This window comes from Vulpes vulpes, chromosome 15 (assembly GCF_048418805.1).
Source record: "Vulpes vulpes isolate BD-2025 chromosome 15, VulVul3, whole genome shotgun sequence".
Lineage (NCBI taxonomy): Eukaryota > Metazoa > Chordata > Mammalia > Carnivora > Canidae > Vulpes > Vulpes vulpes.
In genome coordinates this window covers 49,729,205-49,750,942 of record NC_132794.1, presented here as the reverse complement: position 1 = coordinate 49,750,942, position 21,738 = coordinate 49,729,205, and the positions used below count along the sequence as shown (strand labels likewise).

Genomic DNA, 21,738 nt, shown 5'->3' with positions numbered 1-21,738 from the left:
TATTTGAGTCCTTGAGGTCTATTAGTATGTGAAATATTTTTATAATATTCTGCTGCTTCTAATAGCTGGAATGTTTTTTTTTTGCCTTGGTGATACTCTTCCACTTCCCCCAAAAATGATCTGTAGGTGCCCGTAAGATCCTTCATGAATTGATCTTCAGCAGTTTTTTTATGGAGATGGAATACAAAAAATTCTTTGCTATGGAATTTGTGAAGGTAATTGCTCTTTATAAATAGATATCAATAATAGAAAAAGAAAACCATTTGGAAATGAAGCTGTAGAAACAGAGCAGATAATTATGAATCAAGAATATAATTTTGTGATTTATTTCTTTGTCACAAGTCCATTTCTTTTCACATTTGGGAGTATGGAGGCAGTAGTATCAGAGAGGAGACAGGTGGCAAATGACCTATTATCTGCCTGGACAGAGCAGTAGGAGGTTATCACATTCACACATGCATCAATCCTTCCTAATAGTTTGTTTTATAACAAGTAAAATTATAACAAGTAGAAGTGGCTAGTTGAAAGGCATAGCATGGGAAAGGAACAGATAAACATCCAAAGGGAGACAGGAATTAGACAAGCAAGAGTTATACTTAACTGAGGCTAAAACATAAAGATAAAATCTACAGCTTTTTAATACTGTTTTACTGATCTATTATCTATAGCCCTTACATTATTTTATATATATTTTATATATTTATATATTTATATTTTATATAAATATGTTTATATATTTAATATTTATATATAAATATTATGTAAATATTTTTATATATAAAACAATGTATATGTGTGTATATATGTAGATATATCTATCTCTGAAATTAGATTGCAAAGTAATACATTATATGGAATTTTTTTTTTTTTTTCCCATGGTTACTTCTCTGTAGGAATTTTAGTGGATAAAATTAAATATGTAGGTCAAGGATCTGACATTATATGTGATACATGATTGGATGTATTCATAATTTTTGTTTCCCACTATATCAGGGTTGATTTTCAGCTGGTACACACCAGTATAGTTAAATTATTTACAGCCAGCATCCATTCTGTTTAAGGTTGGATTAAATCTGATTAGTTGGTTTTCTGGGTCATACCAGTTTTTAAATACTTTGAATATTGCTTTTGCTCTATACAATTGTGATAGAATCTGCTAAAGATTGTCCCAGATTCTGTTTGAGAAAGGATATATGGCACCATCACAGGTGTCTGATTTTTACCTTTGTGTGTGTGTGTGTGCATGCGTGCGTGCTTTTTTTTTTGTTGTTCCTTTTTTTTGTAGTTTTTTTTTTGTAGTGTGTGTGTGCATGCGTGCGTGCTTTTTTTGTTGTTCTTTTTTTTTGTATTTTTTTTTTTTTTGTAGTCACTTCAACTCTACTAGATTGGGTAGCTGAATTCATATTTGATCTTTGTTATTCTCTAATATATTTTTATTCACCATATTGTCTTCCATTAAAAAATAGGAATTATAGGGGCACCTGGCTGGTTCAGTCAGTAGAGCAGGCAACTGTTGATTTCAAGGTTTTAAGTTCAAGCCCCCATTGGATGTAGAGATATAATACTTTAAAAAGAAAGAAAAGAAAGAATTATAATACTTTTCATCATATGCATAGAAACAAATAAGCAGCAGCTATTAAAATTGGGATTTTAAAAGTTTTTGGTAATGTATAATTGAGTCTCCACTTACTATTGTATCTTTCAGTATTATAAACAGCTGCAGAAAGAATATATCAGTGATGATCATGACAGAAGTATCTCAGTAACTGCACTCTCAGTTCAGATGTTTACTGTTCCTACTCTGGTATGTATAAATCATTTCTTTGCAACTTTTCCAAGTAAAATCTATTTTGCTTTTTAAGAACTTTGCTTAGGGGCAGCCCGGGTGGCTCAGCGGTTTAGTGTCACCTTCAGCCCAGGGCCTGATCCTGGAGACCCAGGATCGAGTTCCACATCAGGATCCCTGCATGGAGCCTGCTTCTCCCTCAGCCTGTGTCTCTGCCTCTCTTTCTCTGTGTGTGTGTCTCTCATGAATAAATAAATAAAATCTTTACAAAAAAAAAAAAAAAGAACTTTGCTTAGTATTGAATCAAATTAAAACAATTTCAGAGTACTATATTGGGCTAATTTCATTTGGAAAATTGAATTAATACCTCAGTTATATCTGCATGTGAATTATACTTTAGTGGGACCCAAGGACAAGATAGCTTGTGGAGTGGGAGTGATGGCACAACCATTGTCCAGTAGTCCTGATCCCTGCAGGTGAAGTCCAGAACTGGTTTCTCAGATTCTAGACTAACTTGAGAGCTGTACCTTTTCAATACCCAGACTATTTTTTGCTATTCTTTTATTCTATAGTTATTGTGTAGGGGCAGGGGTATAGATTAAGATAAAACAAAGCAGGAGGAGAGAGTTACTGTCAAGCATTTGCATGAAATAGATGCTGATATGGTGCTATATAGGCCTGGAAGGAGAGTGGAGAATTCTGCTTTTTTTTCTTTTCTTTTTATTATTATTTTTTTAATTTTACTTATTTATTCATGAGAGACACGGAGAGAGAGGCAGAGACACAGGCAGAGGTAGAAGCAGGCCTCCTGCAAGGAGTCCACTGTGGGACTTGATCCCGAAACTCATGATCCCGGAGTTCATGCCTCAAGCCGATCCCAGGATCATGCCTCAAGCTGAAGGCAGACATTCAACGACTGAAGCCACCTAGGCGTCCCTGCTTTTTATCTTTGTACTACTTCTTTTCTTGTTTTTTTGTGGATAGTTTGGTTAACTCTTCTTACATTCTCATTTCAAAGGCCAGAGAAAAGGATGGAGAGAATGGGTTAGGAGTGACAGGGAGGTACCAGAATAGATAGTAATGTGGTAGAAGTCCTGAAATATATCTGTCTTTGTTCTACTTTGCTCATCAGGTGATTACTGATGGTAAACATTCATGTAGATAACCTGTGTGATGGGCTTGCCATGTCCAGACAGATGTTAACTGAGGGGTAGGAAATTTTGACTTTCAGAAAATAACTTCTCAGAAATCGCTGTTCTGTGAGACTAAGGACTGTGATACTCAGCAAACATTTATTAAAAATAATTCACTGATCAATCAAATGAATAGAAATTAAGTCCATACTATTATGAGTTCATAATAAAGATAATATTCTTGAAATATCCTACAGGCTCGACATCTTATTGAAGAGCAGAATGTTATCTCTGTCATTACTGAAACCCTACTAGAAGTTTTGCCTGAATACTTGGACAGGAACAATAAATTTAACTTCCAGGGTTATAGCCAGGACAAATTGGGAAGAGTATATGCAGTAATATGTGATCTAAAGTAAGTTGTTCAAGTCAAAAGGTAAGGGTTCTTGTTAATCACAGTATGCTTATGTATTCCATTTTATTAAAAAATTCCTGATCCTTTTGGTTTTTTAGGATTCTTATTATGATAGCAAGTACAAAGAACTTTTATTGTTTCATGTCAATAATGTTTTCAGTAAGGGCTTCTTACAGATTTAAAGCCAGGTGAACAAAGAAGATACTGAGGAGGGGCCTGTTAAAGGAACTTCATGGTCTCTTGGGGTCACTACATGAATCTCCATAACTGCCATGCATTCCGCTCACTTTCCCTCATGCACTTTAGTTCTGTCCCTTTATGTAGTCTATTTATACATAGTTTCAGATAATCTTTGGAGTTTCTTTTTTAACTCCCTTTTTCGTTTTTTTCTTTTTTTAAATATTTATTCATGAGAGACACAGAAAGAAGGCAGAAACATAGGCAGAAGGAAAAGCCGGCTCCCTGCGGTGAGCCTAATATGGGACTCGATCCCAAGACCTGAGATCACGACCTGAGCAAAAGGCAGATGCTCAACTACTGAGCCACCCAGGTGGCCCTAACTCCCTTTTTCATACATACAACCAAGTTATTGATACTCTTTGGGGGTTTCTTAAGTTTTTTTTGCTGAAGAGGATAGAATTCCCTTTTATTTATTTATTTTTTTTAAACGAATTTATTTTTTATTGGTGTTCAATTTGCCAACATATAGAATAACACCCAGTGCTCATCTCATCAAGTGCCCCCCTCAGTGCCCAGTCACCCCCACCCCCCGCCCACCTCCCCTTCCACCACCCCTAGTTCGTTTCTCAGAGTTAGGAGTCTCTCATGTTCTGTCTCCCTTTCTGATATTTCCCACTCATTTTTTTTCTCCTTTCCCCTTTATTCCCATTCACTATTTTTTTATATTCCCCAAATAAATGAGACCATAAAATGTTTGTCCTTCTCCGACTGACTTTCTTCACTCAGCATAATACCCTCCAGTTCTGTCCATGTCGAAGCAAATGGTGGGTATTTGTCGTTTCTAATGGCTGAGTAATATTCCGTTGTATACATAAACCACATCTTTATCCATTCATCTTTCGATGGACACCAAGGCTCCTTCCACAGTTTGGCTATTGTGGACATTGCTGCTAGAAACATCGGGGTGCAGGTGTCCCAGCATTTCATTGCATCTGTATCTTTGGGGTAAATCCCCAGCAGTGCAATTGCTGGGTCATAGGGCAGATCTATTTTTAACTCTTTGAGGAACCTCCACACAGTTTTCCAGAGTGGCTGCACCAGTTCACATTCCCACCAACAGTGCAGGAGGGTTCCCCTTTCTCCACATCCTCTCCAACATTTGTTGTTTCCTGCCTTGTTAATTTTCCCCATTCTCACTGGTGTGAGGTGGTATCTCATTGTGGTTTTGATTTGTATTTCCCTGATGGCAAGTGATGTGGAGCATTTCCTCATGTGCTTGTTGGCCATGTCTGTGTCTCCCTCTGTGAGATTTCTGTTCATGTCTTTTGCCCATTTTATGATTGGATTGTTTCTTTGGTGTTGAGTTTAAAAGTTCTTTATAGATCTTGGAAACTAGCCCTTTATCTGATACGTCATTTGCAAATATCTTCTCCCATTCTGTAGGTTGTCTTTTAGTTTTGTTGACTGTATCTTTTGCTGTGCAAAAGCTTCTTATCTTGATGAAGTCCCAATAGTTCATTTTTGCTTTTGTTTCTTTTGCCTTTGTGGATGTATCTTGCAAGAAGCTACTTGTGGCCAAGTTCAAAAAGGGTATTGCCTGTGTTCTCCTCTAGGATTTTGATGGAATCTTGTCTCACATTTAGATCTTTCATCCATTTTGAGTTTATCTTTGTGTATGGTGCAAGAGAGTGGCCTAGTTTCATTCTTCTGCATGTGGATGTCCAATTTTCCCAGCATGATTTATTGGGGAGACTGTCTTTTTTTCCAACGGATAGTCTTTCCTCCTTTGTCAAATATTAGTTGACCATAAAGTTGAGGGTCCACTTCTGGATTCTCTATTCTGTTCCATTGGTCTATGTGTCTGTTTTTGTGCCAGTACCACACTGTCTTGATGACCACAGTTTGTAGTACAACCTGAAATCTGGCATTGTGATGCCCCCAGCTATGGTTTTCTTTTTTAATATTCCCCTGGCTATTCGGGGTTTTTTCTGATTCCACACAAATCTTAAAATAATTTGTTCCGGGATCCCTGGGTGGCGCAGCGGTTTGGCGCCTGCCTTTGGCCCAGGGCGCGATCCTGGAGACCCGGGATCGAATCCCACATCGGGCTCCCGGTGCATGGAGCCTGCTTCTCCCTCTGCCTGTGCCTCTGCCTCTCTCTCTCTCTCTGTAACTATCATAAATAAATAAATTTTAAAAAAAATAGTAATTTGTTCCAAATCTCTAAAGAAAGTCCATGGTATTTTGATAGGGATTGCATTAAACGTGTAAATTGCCCTGGGTAACATTGACATTTTCACAATATTAATTCTGCCAATCCATGAGCATAGAATATTTTTCCATCTCTTTGTGTCTTCCTCAGTTTCTTTCAGAAGTGTTCTATAGTTTTTAGGGTATAGATCCTTTACCTCTTTGGTTAGGTTTATTCCTAGGTATCTTATGCTTTTGGGTGCAATTGTAAATGGGATTGACTCCTTAATTTCTCTTTCTTCAGTCTCATTGTTAGTGTATAGAAATGCCACTGACTTCTGGGCGTTGATTTTGTATCCTGCCACACTGCCAAATTACTGTATGAGTTCTAGCAATCTTGGGGTAGAGTCTTTTGGGTTTTTTTTTATTTGGGTGTTCTATATACAGTATCATGTCATCTGCCAAGAGGGAGAGTTTGACTTCTTCTTTGCCCCTTTGAATGCTCTTTATGTCTTTTTGTTGTCTGATTGCTGAGGCTAGGACTTCTAGTACTATCTTGAATAGCAGTGGTGAGAGTGGACATCCCTGTCTTGTTACTGATCTTAGGGGAAAGGCTCCCAGTGTTTCCCCATTGAGAATGATATTTGCTGTGGGCTTTTCGTAGATGGCTTTTAAGATGTTGAGGAATGTTCCCTCTATCCCTACACTCTGAAGAGTTTTGATCAGGAATGGATGCTGTATTTTGTCAAATGCTTTCTCTGCATCTATTGAGAAGATCATATGGTTCTTGTTTTTTCTCTTGCTGATATGATGAATCACATTGATTGTTTTACGAGTGTTGAACCAGCCTTGCATCAGGGGATAAATCCTACTTGGTCATGGTGAATAATCTTCTTAATGTACTGTTGTATCCAATTGGCTAGTATCTTGTTGAGAATTTAGAGTTTCCTTTTAAACTAAAGTTGGTTTTACATGATAGATCACATTTGGGATCATTGGACTTAAAAGGAAATAAGTTTCCATATACTTTAGAGTTGATGAATATTATAAGGGTTGTGATACATCAAGTATTCATTAAATCATATGCTTCTAAAAATTAATTTCCTTTAAGAACGTATTAAAACAAAATACATTTCATTTAGTTTTCTATTTAAAAGAAAGACCTCCAAGGTGTATAGGATTATTTCTAGTCCCAAGAGGAAAAATATTATTCTAATTTTGTCTACTTCTTTTAGTGACTATTTAGGGCATAGAGAGAGAGGTGGAAACAGGCTTCTAAACCAACATAGAAATTGTTTGGTCTGCTTAAAAATACATTTGACAGGGGCACCTGGATGGCTTAGTCAGTTAAATGACTGATTCTTGATTTTGGCTCAAGTCCTGATCTCAGGTTCTTGACATCAAGCCTTGAATCAGGCTCTGAGTTCAGAGGGGAACCTGATTTTTCTCTTTCTTCTTCTGCCCCTCCCTGTGTGCTCATCCTCTTCTCCTCCCTCTCTCTCTCTCAAATAAATAAATAAATCTTTCTAAAAATACATTTGACAGATTTCCAGAATTATGCTTTGGATCCTTGATATTACTAAGGAAAAAGCTTCCAGACCTTTTCAAATTCTTCACTTTCTAAATATGATTATAAATCTTTAGCTAAAGTTCAGCAGATTATTAATGTTATCACAACTTCAGTACTAAGATGGTAGATGAATTCAGTAATGAATCACCATTTAGCCAGTGTGCTTCACAAATTCTGCGTGAATTACATGTATACCAAACAAATAAGCAAAATGCACAAAAAAATGCCAAATGGCTGTACTTAAAGTCATCAGTGTTAAATCAGTGTATTCATTATTCCTTGATCTGCTGTATCAGAAAATTCTCTTTACCGTGGTCCTCATTACTGAGAAATATTCTTGTAGCTGACTTATTTTTTTTATCAAGGGAAGTGGTGTATAATCACCTCATTTTTTAAATCACATTTTATTTTGTTTTATGGATTTCTGACTATAGTTATTCTCTACAGTGAATAATTTGGAGTCAGCACATCCCTACATAACTTAACCGTATGTTAAAACTTAAAACTGCTGATTTGGAAGTTAACTTTAAAGTTTTCCCAAATCTTTAAAAAAAAGGAGGGGGGGGGTGCCTGGATGACTCAGTTGGTTAAGCATCTGCCTTCGGTTCAGGTCATGATCCCAGGATCCTGGGATCAAGTCTCACGTTGGGTTCCCTGCTCAGCAGGGAGTCTGCTTCTCCCTCTCCCTCTTTGTGTATGCTCTCTCTCTCAAATATCTATCTATATATCTGTCTATCTTTAAAAAAAGAGTTTTCCCACTCCTCTGATGGTTGTTAGGACTTCTCTCCTACATCCTTACTAAATAGAGAAATATCTAATGAAAGGAGAAGGGGAAATTAACGTATTTTGAGCACCTAGAAAATCTGTATCGTGGTTTCCAACTGATAGGCTCGGTTGCTTTTAGGTTGACTTAAGCAAGCCAACTTTTGAGTGGAGAAGTCAGGCTTAGCTTTGACAATCACCTCTCATAGAGCTTCGCATTTTGTTGGTATGATTCTAGCTCTGCCCAGTGCTTCTAATTATTTTAAGAAGTTAGAATCCATAATGTTGATGAATCAACATTGTCTATAGCCCCAAGGACTTTAAAATTATCTCAGAATGGGAAAGTGAATTTCTTTGTCTTTTGAAATGATAGGTATATCCTAATCAGCAAGCCCACAGTATGGACAGAAAGATTAAGAATGCAATTCCTTGAAGGTTTTCGATCTTTTTTGAAGATTCTTACCTGTATGCAGGTATGTATATCAGTAAAATAAATTTATTCTTAAAAATTTAGCCCCAGTCTGTCTTTCTTTTAAGCAAGTTGTGGTTGTTATTTGAGAAAGACTATATCTAGCAAAGTAGAAATAAAATTTAAACACTGCCTCACTGATCCTGCAATAATAGATCTTTAATAGGTATAATTCTATATACCTTAGTTAAGTACTGCTGTTACTCTTTAATGTTTAATTTAATGCTTACTATGTGATATGGTAATAACCACTTTACATGCATTATTTCTGCTGAGCATTATAGCAATATGAGGTGGTTACTATTATTATTTTCATTTTCCATATAAGTGAATTGAAGTCTAGAAATACTTGGACCAGGGTCCTGTGCAGTTAGAAAGTGACAGATCTGGGATCTGAACCCATGCATTCTGACCTTGTATAATAGCCATGTTTAAAAAGCTGTGCATATCTGAATATGGATCTTGACAATTTTATGTTTTGAGAATAGAAGAGCAAAGAAAGAGGGCTTACTATATATATATCTCCTAATCACTCTTATAGGGAATGGAAGAAATCAGAAGACAGGTTGGGCAACACATAGAAGTGGATCCTGACTGGGAGGCTGCCATTGCTATACAGATGCAATTAAAGAATATCTTACTCATGTTCCAAGAGTGGTGTGCTTGTGATGTAAGTAAAATTTGTTAGTAGGATGAGTGCCTTTTTATGTGCTCTAATGGTTATCAGTAGTAAAGTTTTATTTAGCAACTTGATGTAAAATGTAATAACATTACATTGTTATTAAGTAGTTGTGTATTTGAATTTGTCTTATTAAATTTAGAAGGAAAATCCAGGGATCCCTGGGTGGCGCAGCGGTTCGGCCCGTGCCTTTGGCCCAGGGCGCGATCCTGGAGACCCGGGATCGAATCCCACATCAGGCTCCCGGTGCATGGAGCCTGCTTCTCCCTCCGCCTGTGTCTCTGGCGCTCTCTCTCTCTCTCTCTCTCTCTCTGTGACTATCATAAATAAATTAAAAAAAAAAAAAAATTAAAAAAAAAAAAAAAAAAAAAAGAAGGAAAATCCAGTGTTTTGTGTGTTATTAAAGATTTTATTTAGAGAGAAAGAAAGAGCATGAGTGAAGGGGGGGCAGAGAGAGAAGAAGAGAGACTCTGAGGCCAACCCTGCTGAGCATGTAGCCCAACACAGTTCTGGATCTCAGGACCCTGTGATCACTGCCTGAGTGAAAAATCAGGAGTTGGACATCCAGCTGACTGAGCTACCCAGGCACCCAGAAAATCCAGTTTCTTATACTTAATTAAAAATGTGCTCCATGGTAGTTTCATTTACCTCTGGGAATAGGGGGATTTAAAAAATACAACAAAACACATTTATTTATGTATATATGCATTTATTTTCTTGGACATAAATATTAATAATATGAAAATTAGTTCCACATAGACTTTATTTTTATTTTTATTTTTTTAAGATTTTATTTATTTATTTATGAGAAAGAGAGAGGCAGAGACACAGGCAGAGGGAGAAGCAGGCTCCATGCAGGGAGCCCGACATGGGACTCGATCCTGGGTCTCCAGGATCATGCCCTGGGCTGAAGGCAGCGCTAAACCACTGGGCCACCAGGGCTACCCCCACATAGACTTTAAAATATTTCAATAATAGAGAAGGATTGATATTTATTCAATCAAGAGCTCTATTATACATGTTAAACCATTAAGAAAATTAATTTCAAAATACAGAACTACTCTATTTTTTCAATTCAGTAATTTTAGACCATAACCCTCTTGAAACATACAGTCCTTATCTGAGATTACCTTTTGGGAAGGATGACCTCATTTATTTCTGTTTTGAGAAAATTGACATTATCTGAATCAAATTATTTTATTTTTTCTAGTTTCTCTGTACCTCTTGTGACACAGTCTGTTCACTAAGTTTCTCTGTGTCTTCACAATTGGTCTCTTTCTTTTCATCTCTTTCTTTCTGAAACTAAGGTCTCTACCTAAGCTCTTGGTCCCGAGCTACATTACTTCTTTCTGGACTTGGCTTCCTCACTTGTCACCTCCTACTCTTTCATTCATCTGCCTGTACGTACACAGGACTCTCCTATCCTTCAAGTCAAGAAGAATAGGCACCTGGGTGGCTCCGTTGGTTGGGTGTGATCCCGGCGTCCTACCTTTGGCTCAGGTCATGATTCCGGGGTCCTGGGATCAAGCCCCACATCGGGCCTGCCTCTCCCTCTCCCTCTGCCTCTCCCCTTGCTTGTGCTTTCTCATACTCTCTCTCTCTGTTAAATCAATAAGTAAAATGTCAAAACAAAAATCAACAAGAATAAAAACCCTTTGTCTCTGCTACCTCTGTGAAGTCTCTTTTTGTTCTTTTCTTCTGCTTCACCACCAGCAATTGGTCACAGGTTCAGAGTGGCAGTCATACAGACATGATAGAACTTAATCTAGCACTATAGCTTTGTAGAACAATAAGAACAGGAAATATTGTCCAGCAGCTACTCATATCATATATTTTTTGGCAACCCTTGCCTTTATGGAAAGCATGCATAATTATTCGAGATGAGGTCAAAATATGTATTGTTCATCTTGACATTTACCAAACTTTCTGAAATCACCTACATTTGCTGTCATTACTCTAGCTTCTGAAACTTCTTTAGGGCCTGCCTTTTGCCCTTACCAATTGGTTGAAATTGCTTTTTGAAAAATTTCAAAGGATCTATGTAGTAACCAAATTCAGCCCCGTCTGTCTTTTCTAAGTCCCCATATTCCTTAAAATGTCTGTAGCATTGTATTCTGTTGAGTAGTTTTTGAAACTTTCTTTCCCTCTGATTTTTACAAGCCTACATTATTCTAGTACTTCTGTTATTGATTAAACATTTCATTCAGTAATTCCTTTTTTATCCCCCTCTTCTTTCTGCCTACTAAATGTGACATTCCTAATATTCTTACAGGTCTTTCATTTCTGCCACCTCATTTAAAACTGCAGAGATAAAAAAAATAAAAATAAAAATAAAACTGCAGAGATGACTCTCCCAAGCTATATCATTTCTGTTTATGTGCTAGATAATCTTGCTTAAATCTTATATTTCAAATTCAGGATATAGTAAACTGGTTTGTCATCATTTCTTTCTACTAATCTTGCATTTTCCACTCTCAACTTCCCTTGTTCTGTTAATGACACTGTGATTGATACATTTATCCACACAGAAAATCCCAGAGCTACTGCATTCTTTGTTAGATGTTAACAGATTTTCCAAAGGAAAAAAGTTCTTTGTTCACATAAGATTGAGAAATGCTAAGTTGAACAAGTTTAAGTAGGATTTTTTTAATGCCACTGAAATTTTCAAACCCTTTAAATAATCAGTGTGCTAATTTCTAAGTGGAATATTTTCAAAATTTATTTGATCATCGAATTCCTTTTTCAGGATAAAATCAGTGTGAGAAACAGTATCTTAAAAAGTGAGTTGACTCTTCTCTCCCTGGCATACTACCCCAATTTGAGTTTTCTTTATCCTAAATTTATTTTATAATTCTAACTTATTTCCTATGAGTTTTTTGCTATTTTGCCCTGACTGCCCCCACCCTAGTTAAAACCTTATTACCTTAAACTTAGATTTCATGGTAATCTTTCTCTTGGTTCCCTAACCTTATCCTCTCTAATCTATCATCTTCAGTGAACTCATTAATTCTTCTTGGAGCAGACACAATCAGTGTATTCACATACTGATGCCAAGACATATTTCCAGCTTAATTGCTTATTAACTTCATCCATAAATCCTTTGATTTATCTAGTTTTATTCCTTTACACTGCCTGAACAGGAGTTGTACTTCCCTTATTTCTCCACTTATATCTCTGCTTACAATGCCTGTCACCTCATCTTTTCTCCATAGTTAAATTCTGCGTATTCTTTTAGACCGCAATCAAAACTGTTTTCACAAAATATGTCTTCCCAGTTGTTTGCAATTCTTTTTCCTCCCTCCTAGAGTACCATTTACAGGGTACTTAAAATGTTTTACTTTGCTAGCATGTTTGTGGGTGTGGGTATGTGTATCTGTCTTACATTTCCATCTAGGTTGCAGATCCTGTGGAGGTAACCCTGCTAAACAAAGAACAATTTTGCACTTATATTTACTAAATATTTATTGAATGGTGTGATAAAGTAGATAACTTGTTAATCTATTTGCATTTTTCTTTTTCTTTTAGAAAGAACTCTTACTGGTGGCTTATAAAGAATGTCACAAAGCTGTGATGAGGTGCAGTACAAGTTTTATGTCTAGTAGTAAGACAGTGGTACAATTGTGTGGTCATACTCTAGAAACTAAGTCCTACAAAGTATCTGAAGATCTTGTAAGCATACATCTACCACTCTCTAGGACTCTTGCTGGTGAGTGTTTGTGTTTTGTATGTTTTTATTAGCTTTGTTTTTTAGATATTCAGAATAGTGGAATTATTTCTGTTTTTGTTCTGTGCTTAGTATGTACACACATACTCAAATCAGATACTGTAGGTAAAGCTGTCACTGTCCTTCAAAGAACATCTATCTAAGGATGTTGTTTACCTGGACCTTTTTTCAGCTGGGTCAACTAATGGATCCTTCTAATACATACTTAAGGACTAACTTGGTAGCTCATCTCCACTCAGATTTAAATATAGTAAAATCTTGTTGCTGGTTTTGTTTTTGTATTTGTTTCAGATTTTTATTTAAATTCTATTTGGGTTTGGTTTTTTTTTTTTTTTTAAGATTTTATTTATTTCTTCATGATAGATACAGATAGAGAGGTAGAGTCATAGGTAGACAGAGAAGCAGACTCCCTGTGGGAGGCCTGATGGGACTTGATACCAGGACCTTGGGATCATGACCTGAGCTGAAGGCAGATGCTCAACCACTGAGCCACCCAGATGTCCCAGGGTTTTTGGGCTTCGTTTGTTTGTTTGTTTTGAAGTATAGTTAACACACTTTGTTACTGGTTTTTAACACTCTTCTTTGCCTGATTACACTCAGTATGTTGTGTGTCATTGTTCCTTTCACCACTGAAACAAAGAAATCAAAGATTTTTCTTTAAAGATTCTTCAATTTGCATTTCCGTACAAGAGATTGGCCCTGTTAGATTTTTTTTAACAACTTTATGTGAGTGTATTTATTTATTTATTTATTTATTTTAAACAATATTGATAGCAGCTTTCCGATTTAGTTAAGAAGTAAGGAAGCTCTACTCCCAATATGGGGCTTGAGCTCATGATTCTGAGATCAAGAGTCACATGCTCAGTGGCTCGGTCAGTTAAGCGTCTGACTCTTGATTTCAGTTCAGGTCATGATCTCAGAGTCTTAGGATTAAGCCCTGTGTTGGGCTCCATGCTCAGCAGGGAGTCTGCTTGAGATTCTCTCTCACTCTATTCCTCCTGACCTGCCCTTCCCCCCCTCACTCTTAAACACTCACTCTTTATATATAATAAAATAAAATCTTAAAAAAATAAAGGAGTTACATGGTCTACTGACTAAGCCAGCCAGACACTCCTATGTTTATATTTTTAATTGTGGTAGAATATACATATAAAATTTATCATTTTAACGATTTTAAGATGTATACTTCAGTGGCATTAAATACATTCACATTGTTGTACAGTCATCACCACCATCCATCTCTAGAACTTTTTTCATCTTCCCCTACTGAAATTCTGTACCTGTTCAGCATAACTCCTCAATCCCCATTCCCTGCAGTCTCTGGCAATCACCATTCTACTTTCCAGTTCTATGACTTGACTACTCTAGGTACCATATGTAATTGAAACCATATACATATCCTTTATAATAGGCTTATTTCACTTACCATAGTATTCTTAGTTTATCCATGTTATAGCATGTATCAGAATTTCCTTCCTTTATACCACCTTTTGCTTATGCATTCATCCATAAGCTTGGGTTATGGATGCTTGGGTTGCTTCCACCTTTTGGCTGTTGTAATAATGTTGCTGTGAATATGAATGTACAAATATCTGTTTGAGTCCTTGTTTTCAATTCTTTGGGATATGTACCATAAGTAGAATTGCTAGCGCATAAAGTAATTCTACTTTTTAGTTTTTTGAGGTCTTCTGTACCCTTTTTTGTAGCACCTGTACCATTTTACATTCCCACCAGCAATATAGAGGGATTCCATTTTCTCCACATCGTCACCAACACTTCTTACTTTGTCTTGTTTTGTTTTTTTTAATAGCCATCCTAATGAGTATAGTGGTAGCCCATTGTGGTTTTGATGTGCATTTCCCCAATGATTAGTGATTATTGAGCATCTTTTCCTGTGCTTGTTAGCCATGTTCATTCAAGTCCTTTGTATATTTTTTTAATCAGATTTTTTGTTGTTGAGTTGTTTTCTGTATATTCTTGATATTAACTGGATATCAGATATATGATGTGCAAATATTTTCTCCCATTCTGTGTATTGCCTTTCTACTCTGTTCATAGTGTCCTTTGAGATTATTGCCAAATCCAGTGTCACAGATCCTTTCCTTTGTTTTCTTCTAAGAGTTTCATAGTTTAAGCTTCTATATTTAGTTTTTTGATTAATTTAGTTAATTTTTTGTACACGGTGTAATTGATGTGATTTTATGTCACTTCTATTTTTGTAAAAAGAAATACTTAAATTCGTTTTCATTTCTTTTGATGCTTAAGAGCAGAATAAAGATATCTTGAGAGGCACATTATTTTTATATAACGTGTAAACACACTTTGTACAGTGTAGGGTCTTAAATATATTAATAGTACTGTGCTTCAAAATTAGAAATCAATAAATGTATATTTAAATCTTACAAGTTTCTCAACCTGAGGAGTTAATGAGACAAATTAACTGGATTTATTCCCTTTTTCAATTCTCTCTCTCTCTTTTAACTGTTAGGTCTTCATGTGCGTTTAAGCAGGCTGGGAGCTGTTTCAAGACTGCATGAATTTGTGCCTTTTGTAAGTGACGGTTAAGTGTTGATTTATTTGTATCCTATTTCCAAACACCTCTTGGTTGATGAGAGGGAAGAAAAATTTTGAAACCTACCTGAATAATTCCCATTCAAGTAATTTTATGTCTCTATGTAAGTACGTTGAAACCTGAATTACAAGAGCTTGGAATTATCTCATTCAAGTCCATCAGTTTATAGTTGAGAAAACTGAGAACTGTTTAATGCCATAACTTTGGGACACATCCAAGCCGTCTGTAAAATAACAAAATTTCTCACCTGTTTCAGGAGGACTTTCAAGTAGAGGTACTGGTGGAATACCCTTTGCGTTGTCTGGTATTGGTTGCCCAGGTTGTTGCTGAGATGTGGCGAAGAAATGGGCTCTCTCTCATTAGCCAGGTATGGCAAGCCCTATTCACTTTTATGAATGTGTTCATTTTCTGATCGTTTTTTTCTGTTATATAGTTTTACTTTGTGTCCTTGGATTTTGCTATTTACTTCTCTCTTCTCATATAAATTCAGAAATGAAAGCTGTAGTAATCATATAGACATTTGTCATTTTATCCTATTGAGTGGATAGATTAAGTGAAAGTCAGTCAAAACCTGTCCTTTAATACTGGTCTTTTCTGAAGATTTTCTTACCTAGGGACCTATAATTGTCCCACCACCATTCTTAACTGAAGGCTATCTTAACAATTTTTCCTTCCATTCTAGAGCAAATAAAGAGAAGTGCTTTTCCTAAAAGGTGGGAAACTGGACTTAGATACTACTTGGGAGAAAAATGGTATTATGATTGATTATAGAAATTGGTTTATTTTTATTAAAGTGGGCATGTTTAACTTAGAGGAAATAAATTCTTTTGTATGTTGAGAATAATAATTTATACAGCATTTTAAACTCTGAAGTATTTTCATGCCATATTTCCTCACTTTCAAAATCTTACAAATCCCTTAAAATAACTCATAGATTTACATTTACATCTTTTTTCCACTAAGGAATTCTTAGGAGTTTTTAGTTTTGTTTTGTTTTTAAAGATTTTATTTCTTTATTCATGAGAGACACAGGGAGAGAGGCAGAGACACAGGCAGAGAGAGAAGCAGGCTCCATGCAGGGAGCCTGATGTGGGACTCGATCCCGGGACTCCAGGATCTCACCATGGGCCAAAGGCAGCCCCTCAACCACTGAGCCACCCAGGCGTCCCAGGAGTTTTTAGTTTTGAGAAAGTTTTAGAAAGAGTTTTTGTTGAGAATTCTATTTAAATAAAATAATTCTTGTAGCTTCTATTCTTCCTCTTATTTTATAGGTGTTTTATTACCAAGATGTTAAGTGCAGAGAAGAAATGTATGATAAAGATATCATTATGCTTCAGGTACCTATTAAAATTACTTGTGATATTTAGGTCTTAACTTTCCTTCTTAGATCTTTTGTGATGAGAAAAATGCTGTAATTATTTTTAACTTTATTTAAAATTTCCTCACTGTTATAACTGAATATGGCATCATAAAAATGGAAGGGACTACTATATTATCTTTTGCAAACTTCTTTATTTTTTACTATTTGACAGTTCTACTAGAAACAAATATTTCTTCATTTAATACATGTAGAACTGTGATGCTGCATTTCTTTCACAGATTGGTGCATCTTTAATGGATCCCAATAAGTTTTTGTTACTGATACTTCAGAGGTATGAACTTGCTGATGCTTTTAATAAGACAATATCCACAAAAGACCAGGTAAGCAGCAGAAACAGGCATGTGAGTTAATTCCAAAGGAAATATTTTTGTTAACAATTTTAATCATATTTAGGAGTTTTTATTTCTTTATGTATATTTCTAGAAATCACATATATACATATAACATGCATATATATCTGCATACACATACATACACTCTGTATAAAAATTTAAAATATATAGATAAGAAGGAGAAGAAAAAAACACATGAATCAACACTGCCTCCTAGAAATGATCACTTTTTTTTTCTTTTTAAAATTCTGTTAACATATAGTGCAGTATTGGTTTCTGGAGTAGAAATCAGTGATTCATGATAAGTGCCCTCTTTTTTTTTTTTTTAATATTTATTTATTTATTCATGAGAGACACTAAGAGAGAGAGGCAGGGACATAGACAGGGAGAAGGGAGAAGCAGGCTCCTCACAGGAAGCCTGATGCGGGACTCGATCTCGGATCCTGGGATCACAACCTGAGCCAAAGGCAGGCACCCAATCACTGAGCCACCCAAGTGTCCCCCATAAGTGCCCTCCTTAATACCCATCACCCATTTAGCCCGTCCTCCATCCACCTCCCTCCATTGACCCTCCATATTTTCTCTGGCACTAAGAGTCACTTGTATCTTGTTTCACTCTCTCCTTTTCCCCCTTTCCATATGCTCATCTGTATTCTTTCTGAAATTCCACATATGAATGAGATCATAGGGTATTTGTCTTTCTCTGACTGACTTATTTCACTTAGCATAATACACTCTAGTTCCATCCACATTGTTGCAAGTGGCAAGATTCCATTCTTTTTGACCGCTGAATAATATTCCATTGTGTATATATATCACATCTTTTTTTTTTTTTTTTTTTATATATATCACATCTTATTCATTCATCATTCGAGGACATTTGGGCTCTCTCCATAGTTTGGGTATTATTGATAATGCTCCTATAAATGTTGGGGTGCATATGCCCCTTTGAATCAGTATTTTTGTATCCTCTGGGTAAATACCTAGTAGTGCAGTTACTAGATCTTAGGGTAGTTCTTTTTTTAACTTTCTGAGGAACCTCCACGCTGTTCTCCAGAGTGGGTGTACCAGTTTGCATTCCACCAACAGTACAAGAGGGTTTCCTCTTTCTCCACATCCTTGCCAATATCTGTTGTTTCTTGTATTGTTAATTTTAGCTGTTCTGACAGGTGTGAGATGGTATCTCATCATGGTTTTGATTTGTATTTCCCTGATAGTCATGTTGAGCATCTTTTCATGTGTCTGTTAGCCATCTGAATGTCTTCTTTGGAAAAGTATCTTTTTGTCTTCTGCACGTTTCTTAATTGGATTATTTGGTTTTGGGGTTTTGAATTTGGTAAGTTCTTTATAGATTTTGGATACTAACACTTTAACAATATGTCATTGGCAAATATCTTCTCCCATTCTGTAAGCTACCTTTTATTAGTTTTGTTGATTATTTCCTTTGCTGTGCAGAAGGTTTTTATCCTGATGAAGTCCCAGTGGTTCATTTTTGGTTTTGTTTCCCTTGCCTTTGGCAATGTGTCTAATAAGAAGTTGCTCTAGCCGAAGTCAAAGATTCTGCTTGTGTTCTCCTCCAGGATTTTGTTTCCTGTCTCACATTAAGGTCTTTCTATTTTGAATTTATTTTTGCATTTAAATAAGATAAATAAATAAATAAATAAATAAATAAATAAATAAATAAATAAATAATAAATAAGACAAACAGAGAAAGACAAACACAATATGATACATTTTGAATTTATTTCTTTCACAATGGTGTAAGAAAGTGGTCCCCTAAGCGGCTCAGCGGTTTAACACCTGCCTTTGGCCCAGGGTGTGATCCTGGAGACCTGTGATCGAGTCCCACGTTGGGCTCCCTGCATGGAGCCTACTTCTCCTTCTACCTGTGTCGCTTACTCTCTCTCTTTCTCTCTGTGTCTCTCATGAATAAATAAATAAAATCTTTAAAATAAATAAATAAATAAAAAGAAAGTGGTCCCTTTTCATTCTTCTACATGTTGCTGTCTAGTTTTCCTAAACACCATTTATTGAAGAGACCATCTTTTTTCCATTGGATATTCATCCTGCTCTGTTAAAGATTAGTTGACCTTGTACTTATGGATCCATTTCTGGGTTCTCTATTCTGTTCCATTGATCTATGTGTCTGTTTCTGTACCAATACCATACTCCCTTGGTGACTACAGCTTTGTAATTAATATAGCTTGAAATTGGGAATTATGATGCCTCCAGTTTTGTTTTTCCTTTTCAGAATTGCTTTGGCTATTCAGGGTCTTTTTGTAGTTCTATACAAATTTTAGAATTGTTTGTTCTAGCTCTGTGAAAAAAGCTGGTGTTATTTTGATAGGGATTGCATTAAATGTGTGGATTGCTTTGGGTAGGTAGTATAGACATTTTAACAGTGTTTGTTCTTCTAATCCATGAGTATGGAATGCTTTTCTACTTCTTTGTGTCCTCTTCAATTTCTTTCATAAATGTTCTGTAGTTTTCAGAGTACAGATCTTTTGCTTCTTTAGTTATATTTATTCCTAGGTATCTTACTGGTTTTGGTGTAATTGCAAGTGAGATTGATTCCATGATTTCTTTTTCTGCTGCATTGTTACTGGTGTATAAAAATGCAACAAATTTCTGCTCATTGATTTTTATATCCTGCAACTTTGCTGAATTGAGAAATGATCACTTTTTAAGTTTTGGTTTCTTGTTTGGTTTTTTTAAACCAAAAATTGGATCATTTTGTATGTGCTATTTCATAATTTGCTTTCTCTGCTTAAATGAGATATTGTACTAATACAAAATCTTGTTATTAAATAGACAACCACATCATTTTTTTATATCATAATTCTTAATGGCTGTATAGTATTGCACGGTATGATTGCATTATACCTTAGTCTCCTATTGCTGAAGATATTTTCTAGTTTTTTGGTCTCAGAAACATCGTTGAACCTCATGGTTTAAACACTTGCCTAGGGATCCCTGGGTGGCGCAGCAGTTTGGCGCCTGCCTTTGGCCCAGGGCGCGATCCTGGAGACCCGGGATTGAATCCCACATCGGGCTCCCGGTGCATGGAGCCTGCTTCTCCCTCTGCCTGTGTCTCTGCCTCTCTCTCTCTCTCTCTCTCTCTGTGACTATCATAAGTAAATAAAAATAAAAATAAAAAAACCACTTGCCTAATTATTTTGTTAAAATACATTTTTAGAAGTGAATTTGCTGAAGAAAACTGCTCTTTCTTAAGACTCTAGATACATATTGTTAAATTGCTCTTGGAAAAGTTACTCAGATTTACACCCTCTAGCAGTATGTATATCTATAATGGCACTAGTATTTTTAATCTTCATTGAAGTGGTAGGTGAGAGCCAGTCTTTCATTTATACCTATAGTTCGTGAATTAGCAGGGAAGTTGTCCATGTTTTCATGATTATTAGCCTTTTTCTCCTGTTTCACATAGGAAATTATCTTACCAGTCCTTCGCTCTTTTTCTGTTTTTGTAAAAGCTCCTGATTTAGTAAGGATATTCTTCATTTATTGTATTTGTTACATTTTTCACAGTTTATAATTTGTTGTCCTATGCAGTTTCATCAGACCTTCATTGCTTTAATATTTGATATGAACTTATGAAGTAGTCCTTACCTACTTTGAATTTATAAATCACATTATTTTATTCTTTTATATTAGAAGTTAGTTGCATAGGACCAAAGAACAAGATATGAAAATATAAAGCTAATTTTTAGTCATGTTTTATACGTAGTGAAAAATGAATATCTGATTTTCTGCATTGCTTAAATGAAAGTTATATTAAGGAAAGGTACTCACACCATAACTGATATCTATTATTTGAAGCCACTGTCCCACCAACCCAAATAGGAAGTTATTAGAATTAGTTTGTTGACTTACAGCTGTATGGTAATGATAATGAAAACAATATTTCTGTTAAGTTCCTATTACTTGCCAGGTATTATAAACCTTGTGAAATTCGATGTCAAAAAAAGGGAATTATTCACCTAATATTCTGTTGTAGTCTAGAGGAAAATACTGGATTGTGTGAACCATGAATCTGATCCAAAAATGTTATGTTTTATGAAAGTTTTGGTTCCATGTAATTTTTTCTTTTTTGGTTCAATAGGATTTGATTAAACAATATAATACATTAATAGAAGAAATGCTTCAAGTCCTCATCTATATTGTGGGTAAGATTAAAGCATGTCTAAATAGGATATGAGTTCTTTTTAGAGAAAACATTTATCTTTTTAGAGAAAACATTATCATTTTACTCTTCTCCCAAATATAGCATAGAATAGTAGAGATTAATATGACTAATGTGATTGATATATTTAGAAACCCAGCTTTTAAAAAAGCACAGCTCTATTAGATCTTTATTTTCAATACCTGATATATAATTGTTTGGTCTTGTTTGTAGAGGTCTGGAATACAATTATCCTACTTAGAAATCTAGATAGAATTTTATTTATATATGAAATTTTAGTGTGACATTTCTATGTAAAATATATTTTCATTGTGTCATTCTGTTAAGTTACTTTGTACAAATAT

General features: G+C 35.6%; 1 protein-coding gene across 4 annotated transcripts in view; it reads left to right on the top strand.

The window, feature by feature from the left end:
* The window catches only part of UBR1 (ubiquitin protein ligase E3 component n-recognin 1), a 142,816-nt gene that overhangs the window by 56,158 nt on the left and 64,920 nt on the right, over positions 1–21,738 (top strand). For all 4 annotated transcript variants that reach the window (XM_025998562.2, XM_072738386.1, XM_025998561.2 and 1 more), the window contains 11 exons: positions 127–215; positions 1,706–1,804; positions 3,177–3,334; positions 8,410–8,509; positions 9,047–9,175; positions 12,710–12,890; positions 15,397–15,458; positions 15,737–15,847; positions 16,752–16,817; positions 17,080–17,181; positions 21,314–21,377. In XM_025998562.2, the coding sequence (XP_025854347.1) occupies positions 127–215; positions 1,706–1,804; positions 3,177–3,334; positions 8,410–8,509; positions 9,047–9,175; positions 12,710–12,890; positions 15,397–15,458; positions 15,737–15,847; positions 16,752–16,817; positions 17,080–17,181; positions 21,314–21,377 (1,161 nt within the window). The remainder of the gene's footprint in view (positions 1–126; positions 216–1,705; positions 1,805–3,176; positions 3,335–8,409; positions 8,510–9,046; positions 9,176–12,709; positions 12,891–15,396; positions 15,459–15,736; positions 15,848–16,751; positions 16,818–17,079; positions 17,182–21,313; positions 21,378–21,738) is intronic.